The sequence below is a fragment of the Lolium rigidum genome, chromosome 2 (genome assembly GCF_022539505.1).
Source record: "Lolium rigidum isolate FL_2022 chromosome 2, APGP_CSIRO_Lrig_0.1, whole genome shotgun sequence".
NCBI classification, from domain to species: domain Eukaryota; kingdom Viridiplantae; phylum Streptophyta; class Magnoliopsida; order Poales; family Poaceae; genus Lolium; species Lolium rigidum.
The window spans coordinates 26,445,891-26,468,026 of NC_061509.1; the positions used below are offsets into that span (position 1 = coordinate 26,445,891).

Consider the following 22,136-nt stretch of genomic DNA (forward strand, 5'->3'; position numbering starts at 1 on the left):
CTAGCGAATAATTCTTCTTCAAAGTTTATTCAATAGATCAACTGCGATGACGTTGATGGCTCATTGGCGTAAACTCCATCTCAGTGTTTATATTATCGGCTTGTTCAACAGATCTAACTTTTAGAAAAAGGAATGAAACAAACTGCAGAGTTTTCGTTAACAGGCAAAAAAAGCAAAGCAGGGATCCAGCAGAATAAAATTTTGGAGGTGCGGGGAATCGAACCCCGTGCCTCTCGCATGCGAAGCGAGCGCTCTACCATATGAGCTACACCCCCGATCGATGTGTACGAAGTGATGAGACACTCTTTCTTCTTGCTTAGTCTGACTGAACATAACCTATCCCTTTTTTTGAGACAGGAGAATAACCTCTTGTAGCGCCATAGCCGGAGCAGATGTTGAGGCCATAGTAGAATCAGAATCCAAACCTTTGCCCTCTGATGAATCTGAAGATAACAAAGCTGAAAGGCTCCTGATTTGTTTACCACCCAGCCAATGAAGGTTAGGAAATCAAGATAGATGTTATTACTGTAAAAAAAAGGGGGGGGGGGGGGCCAAGATAGATTCTAGTAGCTTAATCTGGTGTTGTTTAATCTTCACATTATCTCCTCCTATGGTATGATCATAAGATCTTGACGTAAATATCAAATGTATAGAGTTATTGCTACGATCTTGTGATTTTGATCAAATTCATCATCTGTTTGGCCTGCTTCTTGCTTACAATCTCCAAGAGCAAACAGTTAATCTTACCGGTGGTGTCCGTATTATTATATGGATATCAAACACGAGAGTTTGCCCTCCGATGAACTTGAATCTATGAATGCTAAACGGCTGCTAGTTTTATTGTAGAGTAGATGGTAGGATGCAAGTGTCATATTTAGTACTCCGTTCCATATTAGATGTCGCTGATGTGAATGTATGTAGACACGTTTTACGTATAGATTTCGTTTCTTCGTCATGGGCTTGGCGAAACCGTGAGAGTTGAGACGCAATTGCACAAATCAGGGATGACATGTGGGGTCTAGGCACGGATAGCACGATCGTGAACAAAAAAAATGTGTCAAACATGGCTAAAATGGAACTGCCCAACCTAGAAAATACACTCGTGAACATCGTATAAAACTAGGCCGACGAACCTAGAGGAAGATGCGTCGGCGCCGGCAAAGATGCGATGGGTGAGAAAAGATGGTCCTAGCGTCTCCGATCACGTGTTCTTCCTGGGATCGCCCAACAACTTCGCCATGGACGTCGCGCCGCAGCTGGGTGGCCACGCCGGGTGTGTCTACTTCGTGTACTACAACCATAGTAAGGCTCTGCCGGGGGAGCTGTTCGGTGTGTTCAGATACAACCTCGGCGACGGCGAGACGGAGTTCGTTGAGCGGGTGCCTCGAGGGTGGGACACCGAGAAGTGCACCTGGATCCTTCCCCAACCCGCTGCCATGTCTCCAATTCAAATATGTACTGTTAAAACATTTTAAACTTACCTCTAGTTAGAATTAGTCTTTTCAGATATCGGGACATCGAGGGCTTCGGGCCGTCGGCACACTCTGCGATTCCTATAGTGTGCTACAAAGCTAACACTTATATTTTGCTGTATCAGGAAATCTCCAAGATGTCGCAAAAGGCTCTGGAACCAAACCAGAAGCGACAAAGGAAAGCTCTAGCATGCATGACCAACATCTCGAGGGATTACGAGCCTTGGTTCAGGGTGACAGTGCGTAATCTGCCTCCAAGGGTGAATAGCTCTGAGCTGCAACTCTTGTTCAGCAAGCACGGCAGAGTGTCAAGTGCCGAGGTAGTCTAAAAAAGACGAGGGCGCTCCGAGCGTATCGGTGTCTGATACGTCCATTTTGCATCACTATTTTATATCATAATTTGCGGTTATTCATTGATATATTTCATATTTGAAGATGATACTTATGTTATTTCATCTATTTTGCATGTTTCATGATTATTGGAGGATCGCGCACCGGAGTCAGGATTCTGCTGGAAAAAGCGCCATCATAATGCAATATTTCGGAAGATCAACACTTGACGGAAATTATATGAAAAATCCTATTTTTCCAGAAGACGAAGGGAGCCAGAAGGGGGAGCCGAGGAGGGCCGCCATGGGCCCACCTCATAGGCCGGCGCGGGCCAAGGCCTGGCCGCACCGCCTTGTGAGGAGGGGGACCACAGCCCCCTCTGGCCTCCTCTGCTTCGCGTACTTCTTCGTCCCGAAAACCTAAACTCCAGAGGATAGTCGCGAAGAGTCACAGCCGCCTCTGCGGGGCGGAAAACACCAGAGAGAAAAGAGCTCTTCGGCAGGCTGAAATCCGCCGGGGAAATTCCCTCCTGGAGGGGGAAATCGACGCCATCGTCATCGTCATCAAGCTGGACATCATCTCCATCATCATCACCATCATCTCCATCATCATCACCGCCATCTCCACCGCTGCACCTCGTCACCGTTGTAACAATTAGGGTTGGATCTTGATTGTTTGATAGGGGAAACTCTCCCGGTATTGATTTCTACTTGTTATTGATGCTATTGAGTGAAACCGTTGAACCAAGGTTTATGTTCAGATTATTATTCATCATCATATCACCGCTGATCATCTTCCATATGATGCCTCGTGAGTAGTTCGTTTAGTTCTTGAGGACATGGGTGAAGTCTAAATGTTAGTAGTGAATTATGTTGGTTAGTATTCAGTGTTATGATATTTAAGTTGTGGTGTTATTCTTCTAGTGGTGTCATGTGAACGTCGACTACATGATACTTCACCATTTATGGGCCTAGGGGAATACATCTTGTATTCGTTTGCTAATTGCGGGGTTGCCGGAGTGACGTAAACCTAAACCCCCGTTGGTATATCGATGCGGGAGGGATAGCGGGATCTCGAGTTTAAGGCCGTGGTTAGATTTATCTTAATTACTTTCTTGTAATTGCGGATGCTTGCAAGGGGTATAATCACAAGTATGTATTAGTCCTAGGAAGGGCGGTGCATTAGCATAGGTTCACCCACACAACACTTATCAAAACAATGAAGATTAATCAGCTATATGAAGCGAAAGCACTAGACTAAATTCCCGTGTGTCCTCAAGAACGTTTGGTCATTATAAGTAAACAAACCGGCTTGTCCTTTGTGCTAAAAGGATTGGGCCACTCGCTGCAATTATTTCTCTCGCACTTTACTTACTTGTACTTTATTCAACTGCTATATTAAAACCCCCTGAATACTTGTCTGTGAGCATTTACAGTGAATCGTTCATCGAAACTGCTTGTCAACACCTTCTGCTCCTAGTTGGGTTCGACACTCTTATTTATCGAAAGTACTGCGATACACCCCCTATACTTGTGGGTTATCAGTATCATAACCGTGTCAATGGTGTATGCCCATCGGCAAGATGCTGTAGATGCTTTCCCTACTCTGCGTCCTAGGTTCGATTCCCAGAACAGCCAGTTTAGGATCTTTATCGTGCGGCGTCGCACGACAAAGCCTTTGCCATGCAACGTTGGCGAGTCGCACAGTAAAGAAGCTTTTACAGTCAATAGCATTGCCCTGCATTTTTTACCGCACGACGTCGCACGGCAAAACCTTTACCGTACATATAGAGCCCTTTGTCGTGCAAATAGTTGCACGACAAAGACTTGTTTTGCCGCAGTGTCTGTTGCCCATACATGCATGGAAGACACAATCACGATGATTTTTACTACACAGCATGGCACAAAAAAGAAAGCAGAAATTACAATTATTTACCTTGTCAGAATTTACAATTATTTCTCTTCTTTTTTTTTCTGCGTAGAATTACAATTATTTCTCGCAAGGTACACACCTAACTAAAAGGTCCAATATCACGGAGTGAATCGGTATGGCGGCAGGCTGGGCATACGTATTCGATCGGAATTGAATACGGCCGGTGTCGTAAGGTAAGACCCATCTTTTATATTTAGGGTATATACTCTGACCTAACTTTTGCGACCATTAACAAGATTTTGAGAGTACATAGCCGGTTTCGCATCCCCTGGTAAGCCGATCGGACATGGCGACGATGACGCGGAACAAGAAGACGGCAAGGACCGTGTTGTCCATGCTGCCTGAGGAGATGGAGTTGGAGGTGCTCACGCGTCTGCCCGCGAAATCCATCCTCCGCTTCAGCGCTGTGTGCCGCCGCTGGGCGGCGCTGCTATCCTCAGATGAGTTCTGCTCGGCGTGGATGAAGCTTGGAGAGTCGACGACGACGGAGATGGAGCCAGCGGCTCAGCTGCTGTTCCTCTCCTTGCCGTCGTGCAACGCCGGGGGGGCGACGGAGGTGCGCACCGGAGGCGGCACGCAGCTTTTCACCCTCGATGACACGCGAAGGCACTTCGCGGCCATATCGCCGGCGCCGTGCGGCGGCCTCAGCCTCCTGCACAAGCCCCTGTCGATGTCAGAACCCTACCATGTCCTCAACGCGACCACGCGAGCGAGCGCCAAGTTACCGCCGCCGCCTTCTTGCCAGGGTAACTGGGTGGCGCTCTATCCATCGACCGCCGGCCTCGGGTTCGACGCCAGGGCCAAGACGCACAAGGTGGTGCGGCTGTTCAACGGTTCCGGCGAGCGCTCCGGAGACAAATCCCCCACGATCAAGTGCGAGCTGTACACCCTCGGCAGCGGCCCAGCTGACCGCCGCTGGAGACCACCCTCCCCCACTGCAGCTGACGGCGGCGTCGTGCCTTCCACGCTCGCCGGGGCTGCGCTGCTGACGGCGACCAAGGACAACCTGGAACCAGTTTTCGTGGACGGTTTTCTCCACTGGCTCGTCAACCCGACCATGCCTGAGAGCATGCCTGTGGCGGTGCTGTCTTTCTCCGTCGCGGACGAGACCTTTGGCTGCTGGGTCCGGCCACCGCCCTTCGACTGGGACGGCAGAGGAACGGCGCACCTGACAGAACTCGATGGCAGGCTGTGCATGGTCCGGGACCTTCGTCATAACTCTGCTGGTCTGCTGGAGATCTGGAAGTACGGCAATGGTGGTGACTGCTGGTCGCTGGAGCTTCGCATCGATTTGGCATTGGCAGCGCAGCATGTTGGAAGAGATGATCTGTCTGGGCCACGGCATGTCAGAGTGTTGGGAAAGAAGTACAAGGTGATTTTCATTGCCACGTCCAAAGGTAAGGTGGTCACCTATGATCCCGTGTGTGGAGCTCTAGTAACCATATTTCAACTTGGAGCAAGTCGTCCTGAAACTAGGCTATCTCTCTCAAGAGTCTCTTTGTTTAAACACAGCCTTGCTACAGTGTACTAGAAAAAAACAACTGAACTGATTTCAAATGTATGGAGTTATTGCTACGATCTTGTGATTTTGATCAAATTCATCATCCGTTGGCCTGCTTCTTGCTTACAATCTCCAGGAGCAAACAATTCGGTAAATCAATCGTCAGGACCTTATGGCGCCCGCACCTAATCGCATCCGTCCGGTGCGGCTGGAGATTCGCGCACGCCTATTTTGCAAAACAAACCCTGCACTTTCTCTAATTCAGTTGTAGTCCACACCTATATAAACATCCAAAAACGGCCAGCAACCCTAGAATCCGACCCAGCCTCCCACATCCTTCCTCCGCCCGCCACCCGCCGCCGCCGCCCGCCTTCTCCCGCCACCCGCGCCCGCCTCCGCCCGCCGCCGCCCTGCTCAGGAGCGCCAGGATGCGCGCGAGCTCCTCCTCCTGGCCGCTACTGGTCGCCGCTCGCGCGTGCGAGCCGCTCCTCGTCGCCGCCCTCCACCGCTCGCGCTCCGGCGTGGTCGGACGGGTCGCACGCCGGCGTGGTCGGACGGCCCGCTCCATCCGCGAAGCGCATGCCGGCGTGGTCGGACAGCGCCGCCACCCCGATCCTTTCTCCGGCCAGATCCCGGCGGCGGATCCACTTTTTTTCCTTTTATTTCCTTGTTAAGATCTTGTTATGGTTTAGGATCTTGTATTTGTAACAAATGGATCCAATGCTTTTTTCGAATGGATCTTCTGAAGTTTTGCAATGGATACTTTTTCCACCATGTTAGATATTCATCACAGATTCAATTTCTTATGAAGATCCGTGAAGAAATATATAGAGATCTGTGGGTTGGAAAAAATGTATCCAATGGATCCTTTGATGGATTTTTTGTGTGTGCAAACCTGTACTTATACAGGGATCTATGGTTACACACTTCAATTTGTGAAGATCCTTTTTAACTGTTAGATATTCATGTATAAATTTTGCAGAACTTTAGATGGCAACAGGTGGATCCACATTGGATTTTTGTAAAGAACTTTATAAATAAAAAGGACTTCCGGATATAAATCTGATAAAAGCTAGGATCTTTTTGCAAAAAAATAGTCACCAATCTTGATGCAGTCCGATGAAATAGACGGTCCGAGATAAGGTCCCGGCGCCATAAGGTCCTGTATAAATCCACACCCCAAACAATTAATCTTACCGGTGGATGTCCGTATTATTATATGGAACTCAAACACAAGAGTTTGCCCTCCGGTGAACTTGAACCTATGAAAGCTAAAAGGCTGCTAGTTTTATTGCAGATGTTAGTATGCAAGTGTCATATTTAGTACTCCCTCTGTTCCATATTAGATGTCGCTAATTTGGATGTGTGTAGACACATTTTATGTACGGATTTTGTTTCTTCATCACGGGCTCGAGCGAAACCGTGAGAAATAACGGTGAGAGTTGAGACGCAATTGCACAAATCAGGAATGATATGTGGGGTCTAGGCGCAGATAGCACGATCATCAACAAAAAATGTGTCAAATGGGGCTAGAATGGGCCTTCCCAACCTAGAAAATACACCCGTGAAGGTCGCAGAAAACTAGGCCGACAAGCGTTCTGTCAACCACATGATGAAATCCACGACAAAAATAGGTCAAAATGTCACGGGCACCCGGGATGAAGTGCCTGTTGACGCCTCGAAATCCTTGAAATCTATGACATTTGTTTGAACATCACCGTCCACCGGTTGATGGGAGGACTAGCAAGCATTGTGGAACAACTGTAAAATATTTGTTGGAGCCAGTGGATAGCTTCCACATAGGACAGCTACCACATGTGCGTGCACTCATCAGCGTGGTACAAATTAATAGTTGAAGATGCATACAATCTTGTTCTTTCTTACCACTCTTCGCGGCCCGATCTAGTAGAACCGGCCACTTTAAGTAATGATTTTAGGGAAATGGTTGAAAGGAAGTGCGTCACTTCTTGAAAAATATATAGTTTGAACTTTGCGCAATTGTATCTGCGACGGTAGATGTTCCACTTATATAAGAAAACCGCGGCAATCGTTTCTTAGGGACGTGCGCGCGGATGAGAGAGTGTGATAAGAGAGAGAAAAAAAATTCGTGCCAAAAAATGACCATTTTTGTGAAGCCAAAGATGAAGACCAACGAACATTGTAGTTGCAGGTTTGGTTATCTCAATGACAATATAAAAAAAAAGTTGACTGGACATGCTACCAAAACAAATTGTTTACTGGATTGCTTCACTCATTTATTATGTGAAATTTGCGGTTTTCAATATTCAAGTTTAGTTTACATACAGAAGCAGGCGGCAAGTTTACAGCAAAATAAAAAAGGTGAGGAAAAAATGGAGGTGCGGGGAATCGAACCCCGTGCCTCTCGCATGCGAAGCGAGCGCTCTACCATATGAGCTACACCCCCGCTTGTGTTACGTTCGCTGGAGAAGATTACTAGGCTCGTTACCGCCGAGATGGCACACAGCCCGTTCCCAATCAAACGGCCGCAGGCCCATCCAGCCCACCACCAATCTCCTTCCTCCTCTTCTTCTTCTTCTCTTCCCCTTTCCGTCCCGGAATCGACTCCCCGCGCAGCGCCGCCGCAGCTCAGGTGAGCACCCTCCTCCCCGGAGACGGAGTCGGCTCCCCTCATCCGTCTACATATAGCCGCCGTCTCCCTCGTCGCGCGATTGCTCACCGTTCGCCGTTTCTCCAGCAGGACGACCGCTTCTTTTCTTCCGTCCACACCGGGGAGCCATGTCCGGCGAGCCACGCGAGGAGGAGGAGAACGCCGCCGAGCTCAAGATCGGCGAAGGTGCGCCCTCCCCCCCTCTCTCCCCTTCCCCTCCTCCCTAGGGTTCACCCCCAAATCCCTGCCCCGGCGAGATCCGCCTAACCCTTGAACCCTCCCCCTCCCCGCGTGCAGAGTTCCTCAAGGCCAAGTGCCTGATGAACTGCGAGGTGGCGATCATCCTGGAGCACAAGTACGAGCAGCTGCAGCACATGTCGTCGGACGGCGGGGCGGACCAGGTCTCGCAGGTCTTCGAGAAGTCGCAGGGCTACGTCAAGCGCTTCAGCCGCTACAAGAACCCCGACGCCGTGCGCCAGGTGCGCGAGACGCTCTCGCGCTACAGCCTGCACGAGTTCGAGCTCTGCACCCTGGGCAACCTCTGCCCCGACACCGCCGACGAGGCCAGGGCGCTCGTGCCCTCCCTCGTCCCCGGGGGCAGGTTCCAGGGCGACGAGCGGATCGACAAGATGCTCAACGACCTCTCGCTCATCAAGAAGTTCGAGTAGCTCAGTTGTGGTGTATCAATTAAGGTCACATGATGATGTGCTAGTAACTACTGGTAGCTTAATCTTCGCATTACCTCCTTTGGAATCATCATAATATGACCTTTTGGGTGTCTGTTAATGTACTGAGTTATAACCTTGTTGCTACCATCTTGTGATTTCTGATAATAATGTGGAAGAGTTGGTTGCAGACTACTCAAATTCATCGCCTGTTTGATGTCTCTTTGGGCTGGCTGTTGTTTACAGTCTCCAGGAGCAGGCATGTACTATTACCAGTTTTCTTCACAAGAGCTTTGCCTTAGTTTTGTAGTGACTGATCAACGATGGAGGCTGCCAGGAAGATAACAAGCCAAATCACAGTTGGCGCAGGTGACTTGTTTGTGTTAGTTTCCCTTTCGCAGGTTCCGAATGCTTGTTATGGTAGACACCATTCTGAATATCGCACAGGCCAACATTACCTGATACTGCACAACTACAGGTTTTCATTGCGGTAGGTTTGAAGTTTTGTTACGGTTGGTATCTTCATATTAAGGTTCTATTTCTTCACGTTTGAATTAATTGAGCAGAGCAACTTTGTCTCTTAACTCTTAAGTCCATATAGATTTTGTAAAGCGATGTGAACTTTTGCACTGTAATCTGTCTTATGATTGCAAACGCCTTGACATAGCATAATTCTTTTGAGAGAAGTTAATAACCGTGGCCAGCCGCTGAAATCTGTTACTGTATGCACTTCTCATCAACTATATCAAGGAAAACTTTGCTGAAGAAATTCTATTATTGTCTCCTTGCTGAAGAAATCAAACTGGACTGCAAGTTTCTCCTTGATGTTTTCTGAGATAATAAAACGAAATCAATAAGAAAGATAAATCTACTTTTCTCTTTTCAGCTTAGTTTTAACTTTTAACACCACAGTTGTTACAACTGTACCAAATATTTTGCTTTATTGTACAGTAAAATTCAGTATATATGTGAATAATTTCCATCTAGCTAGAAGCCATGTCATCACTTAGTTTTGCATTAGGGAATGGAAGTCACTCTTCACTTACTATGAATATTTGCTTATCGTGTCTATATGCAATTAAAAAGTCTAGTGCTCAGCAGGGTCACCTAATAAAAAGGTCTTACGATCAAGTCTATGGAATCTGAGCTAGGGCTGCCCACCACATGTCTGTTATAATGCATTAGTGCATTACCCGATATAAGAATTATTTTCTACTTCGGGTGAATTTCCCATCCCTATTTTTCCATATAGTTTAGTTCAGCACGTAAAAAATGGTAGCCTATTTATTTGTCCTTCACAAGTGACATTAGCATTGCTTAGAATATTTCTAAGATCTCATTTCGTATCTTCAGATTCCCAATGTACCATTTTGGGGTGTTTGAGCTCTGAACAATGTTGCCATGTTGACCATTTCACATGTGCTTGAAATGTGTATAAGCATGATAATATCTTAAGCTTTGCCCTTGGCCTTTTATGATGATATATGATTTCCACCTGACCTATTTAAGAGAGGCCCAATTTGGATCTCTCTCACATAACAATTTTATACACTTACACTTTCATAGATGGCCACAAGCTCCAGTTTTGGGTGTCTCTGCTGTTTGGACAAGGTTATCTCTGCCAAAGCATGTGCATTCATTTTTTTTGTGCTTTTGATTGATGTCAGTAATGATATTCTGCTACCTAAAGTGTTGTTTACTTTAGGTTTATTTTGGCTCTTTAGGTGGAAAGCATGGTGTGAACTTTGTGATTATGATTACTGCTGATATGTTTTGTTCCGAATTTTATATCTCGCAGACAATTCAGTCAGTTTGCCCTTTTCTGGACATTTTAGAAGCACTATGCTCATTTGATTTTTTTTCCAGCTGGACTAGCCCCTCTCCATTACTCACATAACGGAAATAACAAGTCTTTTACAGGCAAGTGACAGGAAGAAAGAAAGGGACTGGAAATAGAAGTTGGAAAAAAGAGGTGCTATCAGAAACGTGCTGCGAATGCTCGCCCTCCAACATCAAGTGCAGCATAACCTGCAGTGAGCATCAGGCGCTTGGACCTCTCAGTTCCCCCATCACCAGAACACTCCGATCTTGCTCCAGCAACCTCCTACACCTTCTTCATGAGTTGATCAGCACCAGCTCGAATAGCTCCTTTCTCTCCATCACTGTAGAGACCTGGCCAGGCCAGTGTTTCAGAAACGAGCAGACAGTGAAAACAATAGTGACATGAGATCTGAGAATGAATTTCACAAGGTAATTTTGTTTCTGATGGTCCATATCGACCAGCAAATAGCTGACAAAGCAAAGTATAAGAGCATCTCTAGCCGCGTCCCCAAAGCAACCCCAAAGGTATTTGGGGCGCGTTGGACTTTTTTCTGTTCCCAGCCGCGCGCCATACCCTTTCCGTCAGGCGCGGTGCGGTGTCCGGCGCTCCAAGCCCCTCCCCGATCCACAGGGGACGCTTCGGGTGCATCGCACAGCGAGAAGCGAGGTGAGAAGTGGTGGGATCGACGCGTTAGCGACACACGAGCGCGTCGCCTGCCTAGCAACGACGCAGTTGCCGAGAAGGGGAACCGTGGTAGTGGTAACTGTATCGATCGAACTCCGCAAACGTATGTCTCTTCGATATATGTGCCATCGTTCATCCATGGTCAATACAACCGTCCGACGCTTTCCGATCTACAACCGTCTGGTGCCATTCATTTCCTCTCTCTTTTCTCACCATGAGCAACCTCTCTTTGCCATCCTCGCTACCCTTGCCTCCACGGCAAACCTCACCTCCTGGCGAGCCAACCATAGCCTTGTCTCCACGGGCTCCTTCTTGTCTGTTACTACGTACTCCGTATTAGTTAGCTAGGATTGGCCCAAATACAACCTTCCGGCCCCCCAGGCCCAACTCGGCAACTCCCTGCGACGGAAAAAAAAAGTCTGCCCTCACGGCTGCTCCCCACATCGCCGTCGCCCGCCCCACCTCCAATCATCCCCGCCGCCCGCCTCCCCCCATCCTTCCGACCCAGCTGCCGGCGACCAGCCGCACTGCAGCAGCCACCCGCCCGAGCAGCGAGCAGCGACCTAACCGCCGGCGCCTGTGCCTAACTGCCTAACCTCGTCGCGGCGTTGCCGTCGCTCCCGAACTGGGGCGAACGAGTCGATGACCACCACCTGCAGCGGGTGTAGAGCTCCACTAGTAGACCTGCCTTGATTCTTCCCGGTAAGTGACAATTAGTTACGTACGAATTTTGTTCTCCAGTACTAGGACATCCTCCTCATTCCCAAATTTCTAAGGGCTATTATGTTGCTGTTTAAAGTTTGTCCAATTGAGAGTCGGATAGATTAGTAGTGCTATAGCTTGAGAATTGGACTGAAAATGGGTAAAAAGGGCAACATTGCATATCATACTTCAAAAGACAGAGGATGTTCAGGAGATCACCATTTTAACAGCATGTACCACTTCTTGAACTGGAACAACTACAAGAAGATCAACTAGTTCTGTAGTTAGTTCTAGGACTATTTTGAAGTAGACCAGTATATACAGATATATCAACATATGATGTCACCGTACATGTATTTTGCAACCAATATGGCCAATATCAATATATATTTGTCTCAGCTATGCAAATTCAATAGTATTTTTTTTACTGCCTTTCAAATTTTGTTCGTCTGTCTGAAGGCTATGGCATCTCAGCAACAGTCGCCGGCGGCGACGTTATCGCCGAAGAAGAAGAAGAAGAAAGCCCCATCACTACCTCCTACCACCATAAGCGGCCTTGATGAAGACATTCTGCACGAGATCTTCGTCCGCCTCCCCTCTCTCCCCAGCCTCGTCCGCGCCGCCTTCACTTGCCGCACCTTCCTCGATGCCGTTCGTTCGTCCCCCGCCTTCCGCCGCCGCTTCCGCGACCTCCACTGCTCCCCAGTCCTAGGTCACTTTATCGGCAACGAAGAAGACACCCTTATCCCTAACTTCCTACCTCTCCGCCGCCGCTCCGACCCAGACCTTGGGGCTGTTCTCCGTGGGGCCGATTTCTTCCTCACCCGCCTCCCAGTTTTCGACCAAGAAGATGCCGTCCCCGTCCCCGACCCCGAAGAGGATGATGATGCATTCCCCGGGTGGTCAATCCACGACTGCCGCGATGGATTCCTTGTTCTCGGCAACTGGAGCGCCGAGCAGATGGCCGTCTACAACCCGCTCACGCGTACCATGGACCTGTTTCCCCCGCCGCCGCCGCACGAGGACCCCGATCCCGATGGCTTGTATCATGATTTCCACATCCTGCCCTCAGAAGAAGACCACCGCTCGTTCCGCCTCGTGTGTGTCCAGCACGGCGAAACTGGCGCGCGAGCTCTTGTCTTATCATCATCGGACACCAGCAGCAAGTGGCAGAATTTTCCATGGGCACACATCGACGGGCTCTGGCCTCAGAACGGCACCATGGTGAACGGCTGCATCTACTGGACCATTGGAGTGCCAAATGACGCCCGTGTGCTCAACACCGCTACGATGCAATTCTCCCGGATTCATCTGCCACCGCGGAGAGTGAATACGACATGGAAGGCTGGCGAGACCAAGGATGGAAGGCTATGTATGGCATCCGTACCGTTCGAAGTCCAAGCCCAACGGCCGCTTGATGTTTGGTTCTGGAGAGCCGATGGCGATGGTGTTGAGAGATGGATGCTGGATAAGTCGCTTCCGATGCAGGAGCTTGCTGAGGTCGTTCAGTGTCGCATCGATGATGATGGTAATGCTAGAGTTCAACTGAATATTGCGGCGATTATCCATGGTTTTATCTATTTGTCTGCTTATTGTGGGAGGTGGCAGCATCATCATCCAACTTTCTGGTTCCTATCCTTGTGCCTGGAAACAGGGGTCCTCAACAAGCTTGGTCGTGTCCTAAGTGGTGCGTCCCATCCGTATATCATGCCGTGGCCTCGTTCTTTGGTGCACAACAAGGTGAGCCTTCGACTCATGGTAGCTCTTCACTAGGAGGATCAAATTCTATTTATAAACATCTTTATTGTTAAGCCATATATATTTTATACTGCTATCTTTGTCATCTGTGGGAGTGAAATGTTATTCTGTTAATTTAATCGTACCAAGCGTCAAGAACTCAAGTTAATGTTCTGCAAATCAAGATGTGGCTGCCCTCCCGAACAAGCAAGTTTTTGCAAAATTTATCTTTTATGGCCTTGTTATATATCCTGACATTATATTGTATACTTGAACTTGAGCAAAGGATATATGTTGTGTTTATTATCTTGAAAAAATATTTGTAGCGATCAGTAAGATTTCTAAATTGTCCAACGTAAAATAATTTATTTCTTTTTTTGCTCTTGGAAGCATGTTTACATAAGTTTTATTCTTCATCATGCATAGAAAATAGCTTGTAGTGTAATTGCTAAGAGGCGTATTGATCCCAGCAGTATATCACTGACGCCCCCTCTTTTATTAGACAATTGATGCAGATGAAAGCAGCTAGATTTTGCATTCATTGTTTGTCTCAATTGTATGTTATAGACTTGTAGGTCTGTAGGCTGTTGAAAGCTTGGGATTAGCGTCGCATCGTAATATGTTTAGCCTACCAATCTCAACGATTCCAGATTTACAAGGCAGGGTGAGAAACTAGGAATCAGTTCTCTGATACGCCACCTAGAAGAAAGTGATAGTCTGTGTTAATCTTGTTCTTCTAGATTTACAAAACCAGCTTATCCAGGGTAGCTGATTGCATCAATATCTGTTTTGCAGCAAAGCAGTTTGTCCGGTTGAACTCTGTATGAGCTACTTAAGCAACTGAAGTTATATATGTTCATTAAGCTGCATCATTGGGCTCCTAAGGGCGAAAGCATATCCTGATTGCATATACAATAAAATATGCTCCCAAAGAGCAACTGAAGTTATATAAGTTCATTAAGCTGCATCATTGGGCTCCTGAGGGCAAAATCACAGAAGAAGAAACATCTGTGCCGCTCACTACTGGGTAGCACAGTTATTTCGAACCGTAGATCTTGAATTGGGAAGATTGAAGAAGCAGGATGCTAAGTTTGCAAGCAGGGCTACATCGACATGCTAGACTTGTTGGCTCACGCAACTTCACTTAGAAGTTGCAACATTCTGTTAGAACTTCCGTAGAGCTGTTTTAATTTTCATATATGGGCTATGAACTGTGTGATCAGTGAATCGATCAAAATTTATCAAATTTGTCCTTTTTGCTGCGCCCAAATTACAAAATATTTTCCATTGAAACTTTCCGTACTTTTAGTGTTCTTTTTTTGGCTACATGTAGGTATTTTTTGTGAATTTGTTTGATGCTTTTCAAAAAAAATAAGGACAGGATCCAGTGAGCCTGTCTCCCAAAATGACTAACTCGTTTACCTTCCTGCTGAATAAATTGTATTATTGTCTCCTTGCTGAAGAAATCAAACTGGACCGCAAGTTCCTCCTTGATGTTTTCTGAGATAATAAAACAAAATCAATAAGAAAGATAAATCTACTTTTCTCTTTTCAGCTTAGTTCTAACTTTTAACAACGCAGTCGTTAGAACTATACCAAATATGTTGCTTTATTGTACAGTAATATGTGCATAATTTCCGTCTAGCTACAAGCCATGTCATCACTTAGTTTTGCATTAGGGAATGGAAGTCTCTCTTCACTTACTATGAATATTTGCTTATCGTGTCTATATGCAATTAAAAAGTCTGTAGTGCTCAGCAGGGTCACCTAATAAAAAGTTCTTACAATCAAGTCTATGGAATAATGGAATCTGAGCTAGGGCTGCCCACCACATGTCTGTTATAATACATTAGTGCATTACCCGATATAAGAATTATTTTCTACTTCGGGTGAATTTTCCATCCATATTTTTCTATATAGTTTAGTTCAGCACTAAAAAAATGGTAGCCTATTTATTTGTCGTTCAAAAGTGACATTAGCATTGTGTAGAATATTTCTAAGATCTCATTTCGTACCTTCTGATTCTCAATGTACCATTTTGGGGCAGTTTGAGCGCTGAACAATGTTGCCATGTTGACCATTTCACATGTCTTTGAAATGTTGATAAGCATGATAATATCTTAAAGCCTCGCCCTTGGTCTTTTATGATGATACATGATTTCCACCTAACTTATTTAAGAGAGGCCCAGTTTGGATCTGTCTCACATAACAATTTTATACACTCGTACACTTTCATAGTGGCCACAAGCTTCCGTTTTGGGTGTCTGCTGTTTGGACAAGGTTATCTCTGCCAAAGCATGAGCATTCAATGTTCTGTGGTTTTGATTGAAGTCAGTAATGATATTCTGCTATCTAAAGTATTGTTTCCTTTAGGTTAATTTTGGCTCTTTAGGTGGAAAGCATGGCATGAACTTTGTGATTATAATTTCTGCTGATATGTTTTGTTCCGAAATTTATATCTCGCAGACAATTCAGTCAGTTTGGCCTTTTCTGGACATTTTAGAAGTACTATGCTCATTTGATTTTTTCCCAACTGGACTAGCCCCTTTCCATTACTCACATAACGCCCCCTTTCCAGTCTTTTACAAGCAAGTGACAGGAAGAAACAAAGCGACAGGAAATAGAAGTTGGAAGAGGGAGGTGCTATCAGAAACCTGCTGCTAATGCTCGCCCTCGAGCATCAAGTGTAGCTTAACCTGCAGTGAGCATCAGGCGCTTGGACCTCTCAGTTCCCCCATCACCAGAACACTTCCATCTTGCTCCAGCAACCTCCTACTACATCTTCTTCATGAGTTGATCAGCACCAGCTCCAATAGCTCCTTTCTCTTCATCACTGTAGAGACCTGGCCAGTGTTTCAGAAACGAGCACACAGTGAAAACAATAGTGACATGAGATCTGAGAATGAATTTCTCAAGGTAATTTTGTTTCTGATGGTCCATATCGACCAGCAAACAGCTGACAAAAGCAAAGTATAATGCTTCTTTCCTCCTGGCCACATAGAACCAAGCAAGGCATTGCCATAAAGACACAGGACATGTAACAGTGCCAAAAACTGCACCAATGAAACCCCAAATTGTCCTGGCAGTAATAACACAAGTGAAAAAGATGGTTACAGCTTTCATTCAGATTGCAAAAAGAACAACATGGATTACCAGGCCACTTTCTTTTTTTCATGTTATCTCTAGTAGGTATGGCATTTTGTAGGATCTGCCAAATAAAGATCTTGATTTTTAAAGGTATCGTATCTTTCCACAACAATTTGTAGTTAGGACCAGAAATATCAGATTCTAAGAACTTGGACATGGATTTGGTTGTTAAGTTCTGGTTTTTATTCAGGGCCCACACCACTTTGCCTGACTCATCTTCCAACACTACAGCATAATGTGGTCAGATTCTAAGAAATTGTTTGCTCTGGTTTGATTTACTCTCTTGGTGCTCGCGAACCTGGTTGTATAATGTGGTTTTTCATATGTTTGAACACATTTCAAATTTATTCAAACAGAACTTCTACAATACATGAACATATTTCCATCGTATATAAGAAACAACATTTTATAACATATATAAAGTGTTATATTTATAAAATATATACATGTAAACATTTACAGTGATGTATGTCCCTCTTCAAGAAGTTCCAGTAGCCCATGTTCCTCCATGTGCTAGCATCCTATTTAATCTTCACATCGTATCTTCCTATGGAGTTAATCAGTTAAACCCTGTTGCCATCATCTGGAAGAACTGGTTGCACACTCAAATTCATCATCTGGAATTCTGGATGCTATTTCTCTGGCCTGCTTGATGTTCAGTCTCAAGGAGCAAACACTTACTCTTACCAGTTAGTGCTCTGAATTATCAACTCTGGATCTGAAACACAAGAGCTTGCCTCAACACCTGAAAGCTGAAAGCGGCTCCTGATTTGCTACCCCTATCACTGTATGTTGTTACCCCTATCACTGTGTAATGTACATATCAATCCAAGCAGAAACATCAGGGGAACTGAAGGATCTAAAAAACACAAGGCAATAAAGCTCACATCTTACATATACATAGTTACAACTTACGGGTGATCTGTTCTTGTGTCAACATATCTACTGAACCGATCAAAAGGGAAGACGATTCTACGAAGCCACATTCATATCCTTCACTAGTTGAGAGGAGCAACAAACTCTGGTTTGGTCATTCGTATCCTTCACTAGTTGAGAGGAGCAACAAACTCTCGTTTGGTTCTTTCATGCTTAACTACAACGGCTACGAGCACCAGTTCCAGCAGCCGAGCGAGGATGGCATCCGGCCAGTTCTCCTGATGTGATCTGCCTGCTCTGCCGTCCTTGCGGCACTACGGTCCCTCTTCGACTCTGCGTCAGCTCGCTGCTCGTCCGCAGCGTGCCTTGTGGACGCGAGCTTGCTCATCAGCCTGTCCTGCGCACGGGCTCGCATCCTCTCCACATCGACCTAGCGCAAATGAAACATGAAATATTCGTTAACATGGGCAGTCGACAAATGGTGTTTCCACAATGAAAGGAAAAAAAGGTATCCAAGTCTCGAACTATTTGATTCTGTATGTTCTAAAACATGGTAATCTGTGGCAAAAGCATGGCCAAAAGAATACTAGTACCAATAGCTTAAAAAGCTACTCCCTCCGGTCCAAATTACCTGTCACCGATTCTGTGAACCTAGACAGATTTTAGGCAACACTTTGCCTATATTTGCGATAAATAATTTGGATTGGAGGGAGTAGTACACTTGTTATGCTAGAGCCTAGACTCAAAGCATATCCAAACGGCAGAAACATAACTGTGTGATAAGAAATTTTGGTGAAGCAGAGATAGGAGTTAATACATTTCGATCTGAAATGAAGGATGCTATACTTCTTTTCTTTTTAGAGACCAAAAGTACAAGACATTACTCAAAGTTAGCAATACAGCTCACACCAGTGATCAGAGTATACCAATATCATGCTATAAACTATGTGCTAAGGTGCAACTGCTAACCAGGCTGAGGCAAAATCTAAAAGATAATAGCAATGCTCAGCTGAACAAACTTCCAATATAGGATTATTCCGTGTCATGAACATTGGAACTCGTGATAAAAGGCATATTACAATAAATTGGCCAAAACTCAGACGAAAACATATGCATCAAAAGGCTTATATTGGATAGCAGGAAGCAACTGACCTCGATTTTTCTCATTTCAGCTTCAATTTTGGCTTTCTGGTGATCTTCCCATGCGTGGATCTTGATTTCTTCGCGTTTAAACCTACACAGGCCATAACATATTAAGTCACCAAGCGCCTAGAGTATTTAACAGGACAGAAAATACACTTAATTATTAGCACCTTGCTAAGTATTTGGCCTTCTCTGCCTCCTCCCATGCAGCTGCACGGATTTCAGTTGCATTCTGTGTAGATTGGTCCAACGACACTTTCTTGAGAGATAGTGATGCATCCTTTTCCTCTTCCTTCTTACTCGCCCACGCTGCGATGCTGGTTTTACCTAGCTGAGTGCCAAGAAGCATTATTTCTCTCCTCGTCTTCAGTTGCAGCTCCTGTTCGCTTAATTCTGCATTGCTACATTCACCGCGGTTGATAACAGCACCGGCAGCATTGACGCCCAATGTCCTTCGTGGAGTAGTTGGCCGGGAGCAATCCGGACTTGTTGCTCTCACCGGTGTTCCTGTCCGGGATGGTTCTTGGCTTGCAATCGGAGTCATTTCCGTACCCATATCCCTCATCGATACTGACCGGACTGTTGGTGGGGGTGGTATGCATGCGGTGGCACTCTGAAGCATGGTAGATGAGTCACAGCTAAGAGTAACTGCAGATATTCGGGAAAAAAAATCATGGTTATTTCTTATGTTCAAGTTACAAGATATGCATGTAGACAGATTGCATTGTTCATTTGGAAATGGGAGAAATGTATTTCTCACTCATGATTTATTAATGCTAAGGGTAAACAAACAGTTCGTCATGTTGAGTCATGGACGATTGATGAAACTATGCTACACAAAATCTGGCAAGGAATGCATCGCCTGCAGGGTCTATATAAAGAAGCAAACAAACAAGTGAACTATCTGCATTTGTCTATGCATGCATTGTCTTTCAACTTAACTACTGGATTACCAACAAAGCTTTGTGCATTGTCAAATGAAAAATTATGATTTTGAATAATACTGGAAGAATCTTGACATAGATAATACGTGGAGCCCTCCATGTTCTAATGCTCCACTCAACTAATGATCCCTTATGGAATAATTAATCAGATGACATACTGCACCACCAACTACTTTACGAGAAGTGCAAGAGCTGGGATATGACGACATTAAAGAGTACACTACTTACCAGCTGAATCAACTATCATACTTTCCGCAGCAAGTGTAGACTTTGCGCAAGGCTCCACTTCCGGATAGGGATCAGGTGTGGCCCAGTTGGCCGCTTTCTGCCACCCTATCTCCCTCTTCTCCTGGCTCGGGTCTATCCTCTTAGTATCTATCTCTTCCATGGCCTCCAGCACAACCTTCGTCGCCGGCAGCCTCCCACCACCAAAACCACTCTTCTCCATCTTCCTCGGGAAAGCTCCATTGCCGGCCCTACCAGGACGGTTCGCTGTCGGGCTGGCGATCCATTTCTGCGCATCGTCCCACTTCGACGGCGGGTGCTTGGAGAACGGCGGAACCGCCGCCGTGGGCGCGGGCGCCGACCGAGCGGAGGCCCCTCGCTCCTTGTGGAACTCAAAGTTGGATGCGACGCTCTCGGAGTCGCACGAGTCGTCCTCGGGCACCCTGAACCTCGAGCCTGTAGAGTGTGCATCTCGCGATCGGTGTCCGATGCCGGTGTCTAATGAGGACGATGATCCTGACATGGTGCTCACCACGTCCACGTCCTTGTATTCTTCGGATATGGTGTCTCCTCCTGCATCAGAACAATGCCACGGTTTTCACACTCCGAAATGAAGAAAGAAGTTCAAGGTTCAGGCAACATACTGTCTATCGATTTTAGTTCAGCTTAATCGGCATCTCAATCAACTAATTCAAGTACGAAAAGCATTGCTCATCTACTCATCAAAGCATCAACCTCAGGCTCAAACAGCAAGATACGAAGGATGTGTAATAAATGCGTAAACAAATCAAAAAAAGTCATCATTGCAGGTACAGTGAAATGGGACCCAAAATTCAGAGACAAAATGGCCCAAATCGAGCAATGCAGGCGGGCATCGGCAGCAATGGGGGGAGGGACGGGAAATGGAGGTGCTCACTGCGCGCGTCGGAGTCGGATCTGACGGAGGCCATGGGCACCGCGCCGTACTCCTCCTCCTCCTCCTGCTGCTCCCCGCCGTCGTCGCCCCCGGCGCCGGCGTCCTTGCGCCGCCTCTCCACGCCCAGCAGCATCGCGCGCAGCCGCTTCGGCGAGAAGCCTCCGCCCTGGTGAACAGACATGGCACGCGTTACTCCGCCGGACTGACCAGGAGGAGGAAAAGCCGGAGGAGCAATGGCGCGGCGGAATGAGGGCGAGGCGCAGTGCGTGCTTGCCTGAGTGGGGAACGACGGCTTCTCGATGCGCTCGTACTCCATGGCGCCGGCGCGGCGGTGGCCGGAGATCTGCGGCGGCGGCGGCGGCGGCGGCGTGGGAGTGCGAGAGGATGGGATAGTGATGGGGGCTGCAGCAGTTAAAGCTAAAGCTAGCTCGGGAGTGTGTCTACTTTGACTGCAGTTTGACGGGACTCTGAGAGCAAGAACAATAGTGTAGCCGCAGTAACTTATAATGATTCTTACGTCATTTACAGATCAACTTATAACTAGCGTATACTGATAGTAAGCAATATAAGTATACTACTTTTACAATACATGGTCCACCTTTTAGTCTCACATAGTGCCTAGGAGCACGTGCTAGAGCTGGCTATTAGATAAGAGCTCACTTCCATTCTCTCTCCTAATCTCTCTCTTCCAACTAAGCAAACTTATAATATTTTATTTGTTATAGCCAGCTGACTGTACCTTATTATACTTGCTCTGAGGTGACGCTTTTGCTGCTCGCGTTCCCAACAATTTACACTCGCTGCCACTGATCAGTAGTCAAAGATTTGCATCGTTTCACGAATCACGACGTCATCGTATTACCAGGTTTTAACTAAGTAGTGTGTGTGTGTCGCGAAAATCCCAATCGAAACCCGGCAACGCGCGAGGACGAAAACCAGCCAATCAGAGAGCGTCAATGTGTGTATTTCCATCCCGTATACGATATGTATGCTTTGGTCACCGATGTGTATTCACATTAATTCCTCTATCGTCCTTCTTCCCCTCCTTCCTCCCACCGCTTCCTCCTCGATCGCCGCAGCCCCTCCCTCTTCCTCCTCCCCATCCTCAGCAGGTTGCCCCCCCACCCCCCACGCGCCCTCGAGCTCACCGGCCCTGCGTGCCCTCGTTCCTCCTGCGGTGATGCCGCACCACAGCAACAATGCCGGTGCTGGGGGCTTGGTCGGGCGGTGGAGGAGGGATTGTTGGCCGAGCTAGCTCTGGTGGCGGAGGCCGGCGGCGGGGCGCATCGGCCGTCAAGGTGGTGTTCGGCGGGGTGCACAAGCCGTCAGCGCCGGCACATCACCTCCGCCGGATTCTCGATAGGCGCTTGGCGGCCTTGGAGGATCGATGCTGGACCCGGATCTAGGCCTG

At 46.8% G+C, this 22,136-nt stretch overlaps 3 protein-coding genes and 2 non-coding genes across 8 annotated transcripts; 2 read left to right on the forward strand and 3 right to left on the reverse strand.

Moving 5' to 3' along the window:
• Positions 1–202: 202 nt before the first annotated feature.
• TRNAA-CGC lies at positions 203–275 on the reverse strand. The gene has a single exon. It is a non-coding gene; the product is annotated as a tRNA-Ala (tRNA).
• A 7,312-nt stretch (positions 276–7,587) lies between these two features.
• TRNAA-CGC lies at positions 7,588–7,660 on the reverse strand. The gene has a single exon. It is a non-coding gene; the product is annotated as a tRNA-Ala (tRNA).
• Positions 7,661–7,771: 111 nt separating this feature from the next.
• On the forward strand, positions 7,772–8,659 carry LOC124686124 (DNA-directed RNA polymerase II subunit 4-like). 2 transcript variants are annotated; one of them, XM_047220121.1, is made up of 3 exons: positions 7,772–7,846; positions 7,955–8,050; positions 8,162–8,659. In XM_047220121.1, exons 2-3 carry the CDS (start codon positions 7,993–7,995, stop codon positions 8,530–8,532), a joined length of 429 nt encoding a protein of 142 aa, XP_047076077.1. In that variant the 5' UTR covers positions 7,772–7,846; positions 7,955–7,992; the 3' UTR covers positions 8,533–8,659. The 2 variants fall into 2 exon arrangements, with proteins under 2 accessions (XP_047076077.1, XP_047076078.1); XM_047220122.1 differs by having other exon boundaries at positions 7,810–7,846; positions 7,952–8,050.
• Positions 8,660–11,598: 2,939 nt separating this feature from the next.
• On the forward strand, positions 11,599–14,762 carry LOC124686125. 3 transcript variants are annotated; one of them, XM_047220126.1, is made up of 4 exons: positions 11,599–11,737; positions 12,197–13,477; positions 14,270–14,359; positions 14,458–14,762. In XM_047220126.1, the coding sequence occupies exons 2-3, from the start codon at positions 12,200–12,202 to the stop codon at positions 14,288–14,290; spliced, it is 1,299 nt and encodes a 432-aa protein (XP_047076082.1). In that variant the 5' UTR covers positions 11,599–11,737; positions 12,197–12,199; the 3' UTR covers positions 14,291–14,359; positions 14,458–14,762. The 3 variants fall into 3 exon arrangements, with proteins under 3 accessions (XP_047076082.1, XP_047076080.1, XP_047076081.1); XM_047220124.1 differs by lacking the exon at positions 11,599–11,737 and having other exon boundaries at positions 11,858–13,477; XM_047220125.1 differs by lacking the exon at positions 11,599–11,737 and having other exon boundaries at positions 11,858–13,477; positions 14,270–14,324; positions 14,423–14,762.
• Positions 14,763–17,723: 2,961 nt separating this feature from the next.
• LOC124686126 lies at positions 17,724–21,041 on the reverse strand. The gene is made up of 6 exons (XM_047220127.1): positions 21,000–21,041; positions 20,726–20,891; positions 19,813–20,382; positions 18,811–19,288; positions 18,650–18,731; positions 17,724–17,927 (listed from the first exon to the last, which is right to left on the reverse strand). The coding sequence occupies exons 1-6, from the start codon at positions 21,039–21,041 to the stop codon at positions 17,724–17,726; spliced, it is 1,542 nt and encodes a 513-aa protein (XP_047076083.1).
• Between the last annotated feature and the right edge of the window lie 1,095 nt (positions 21,042–22,136).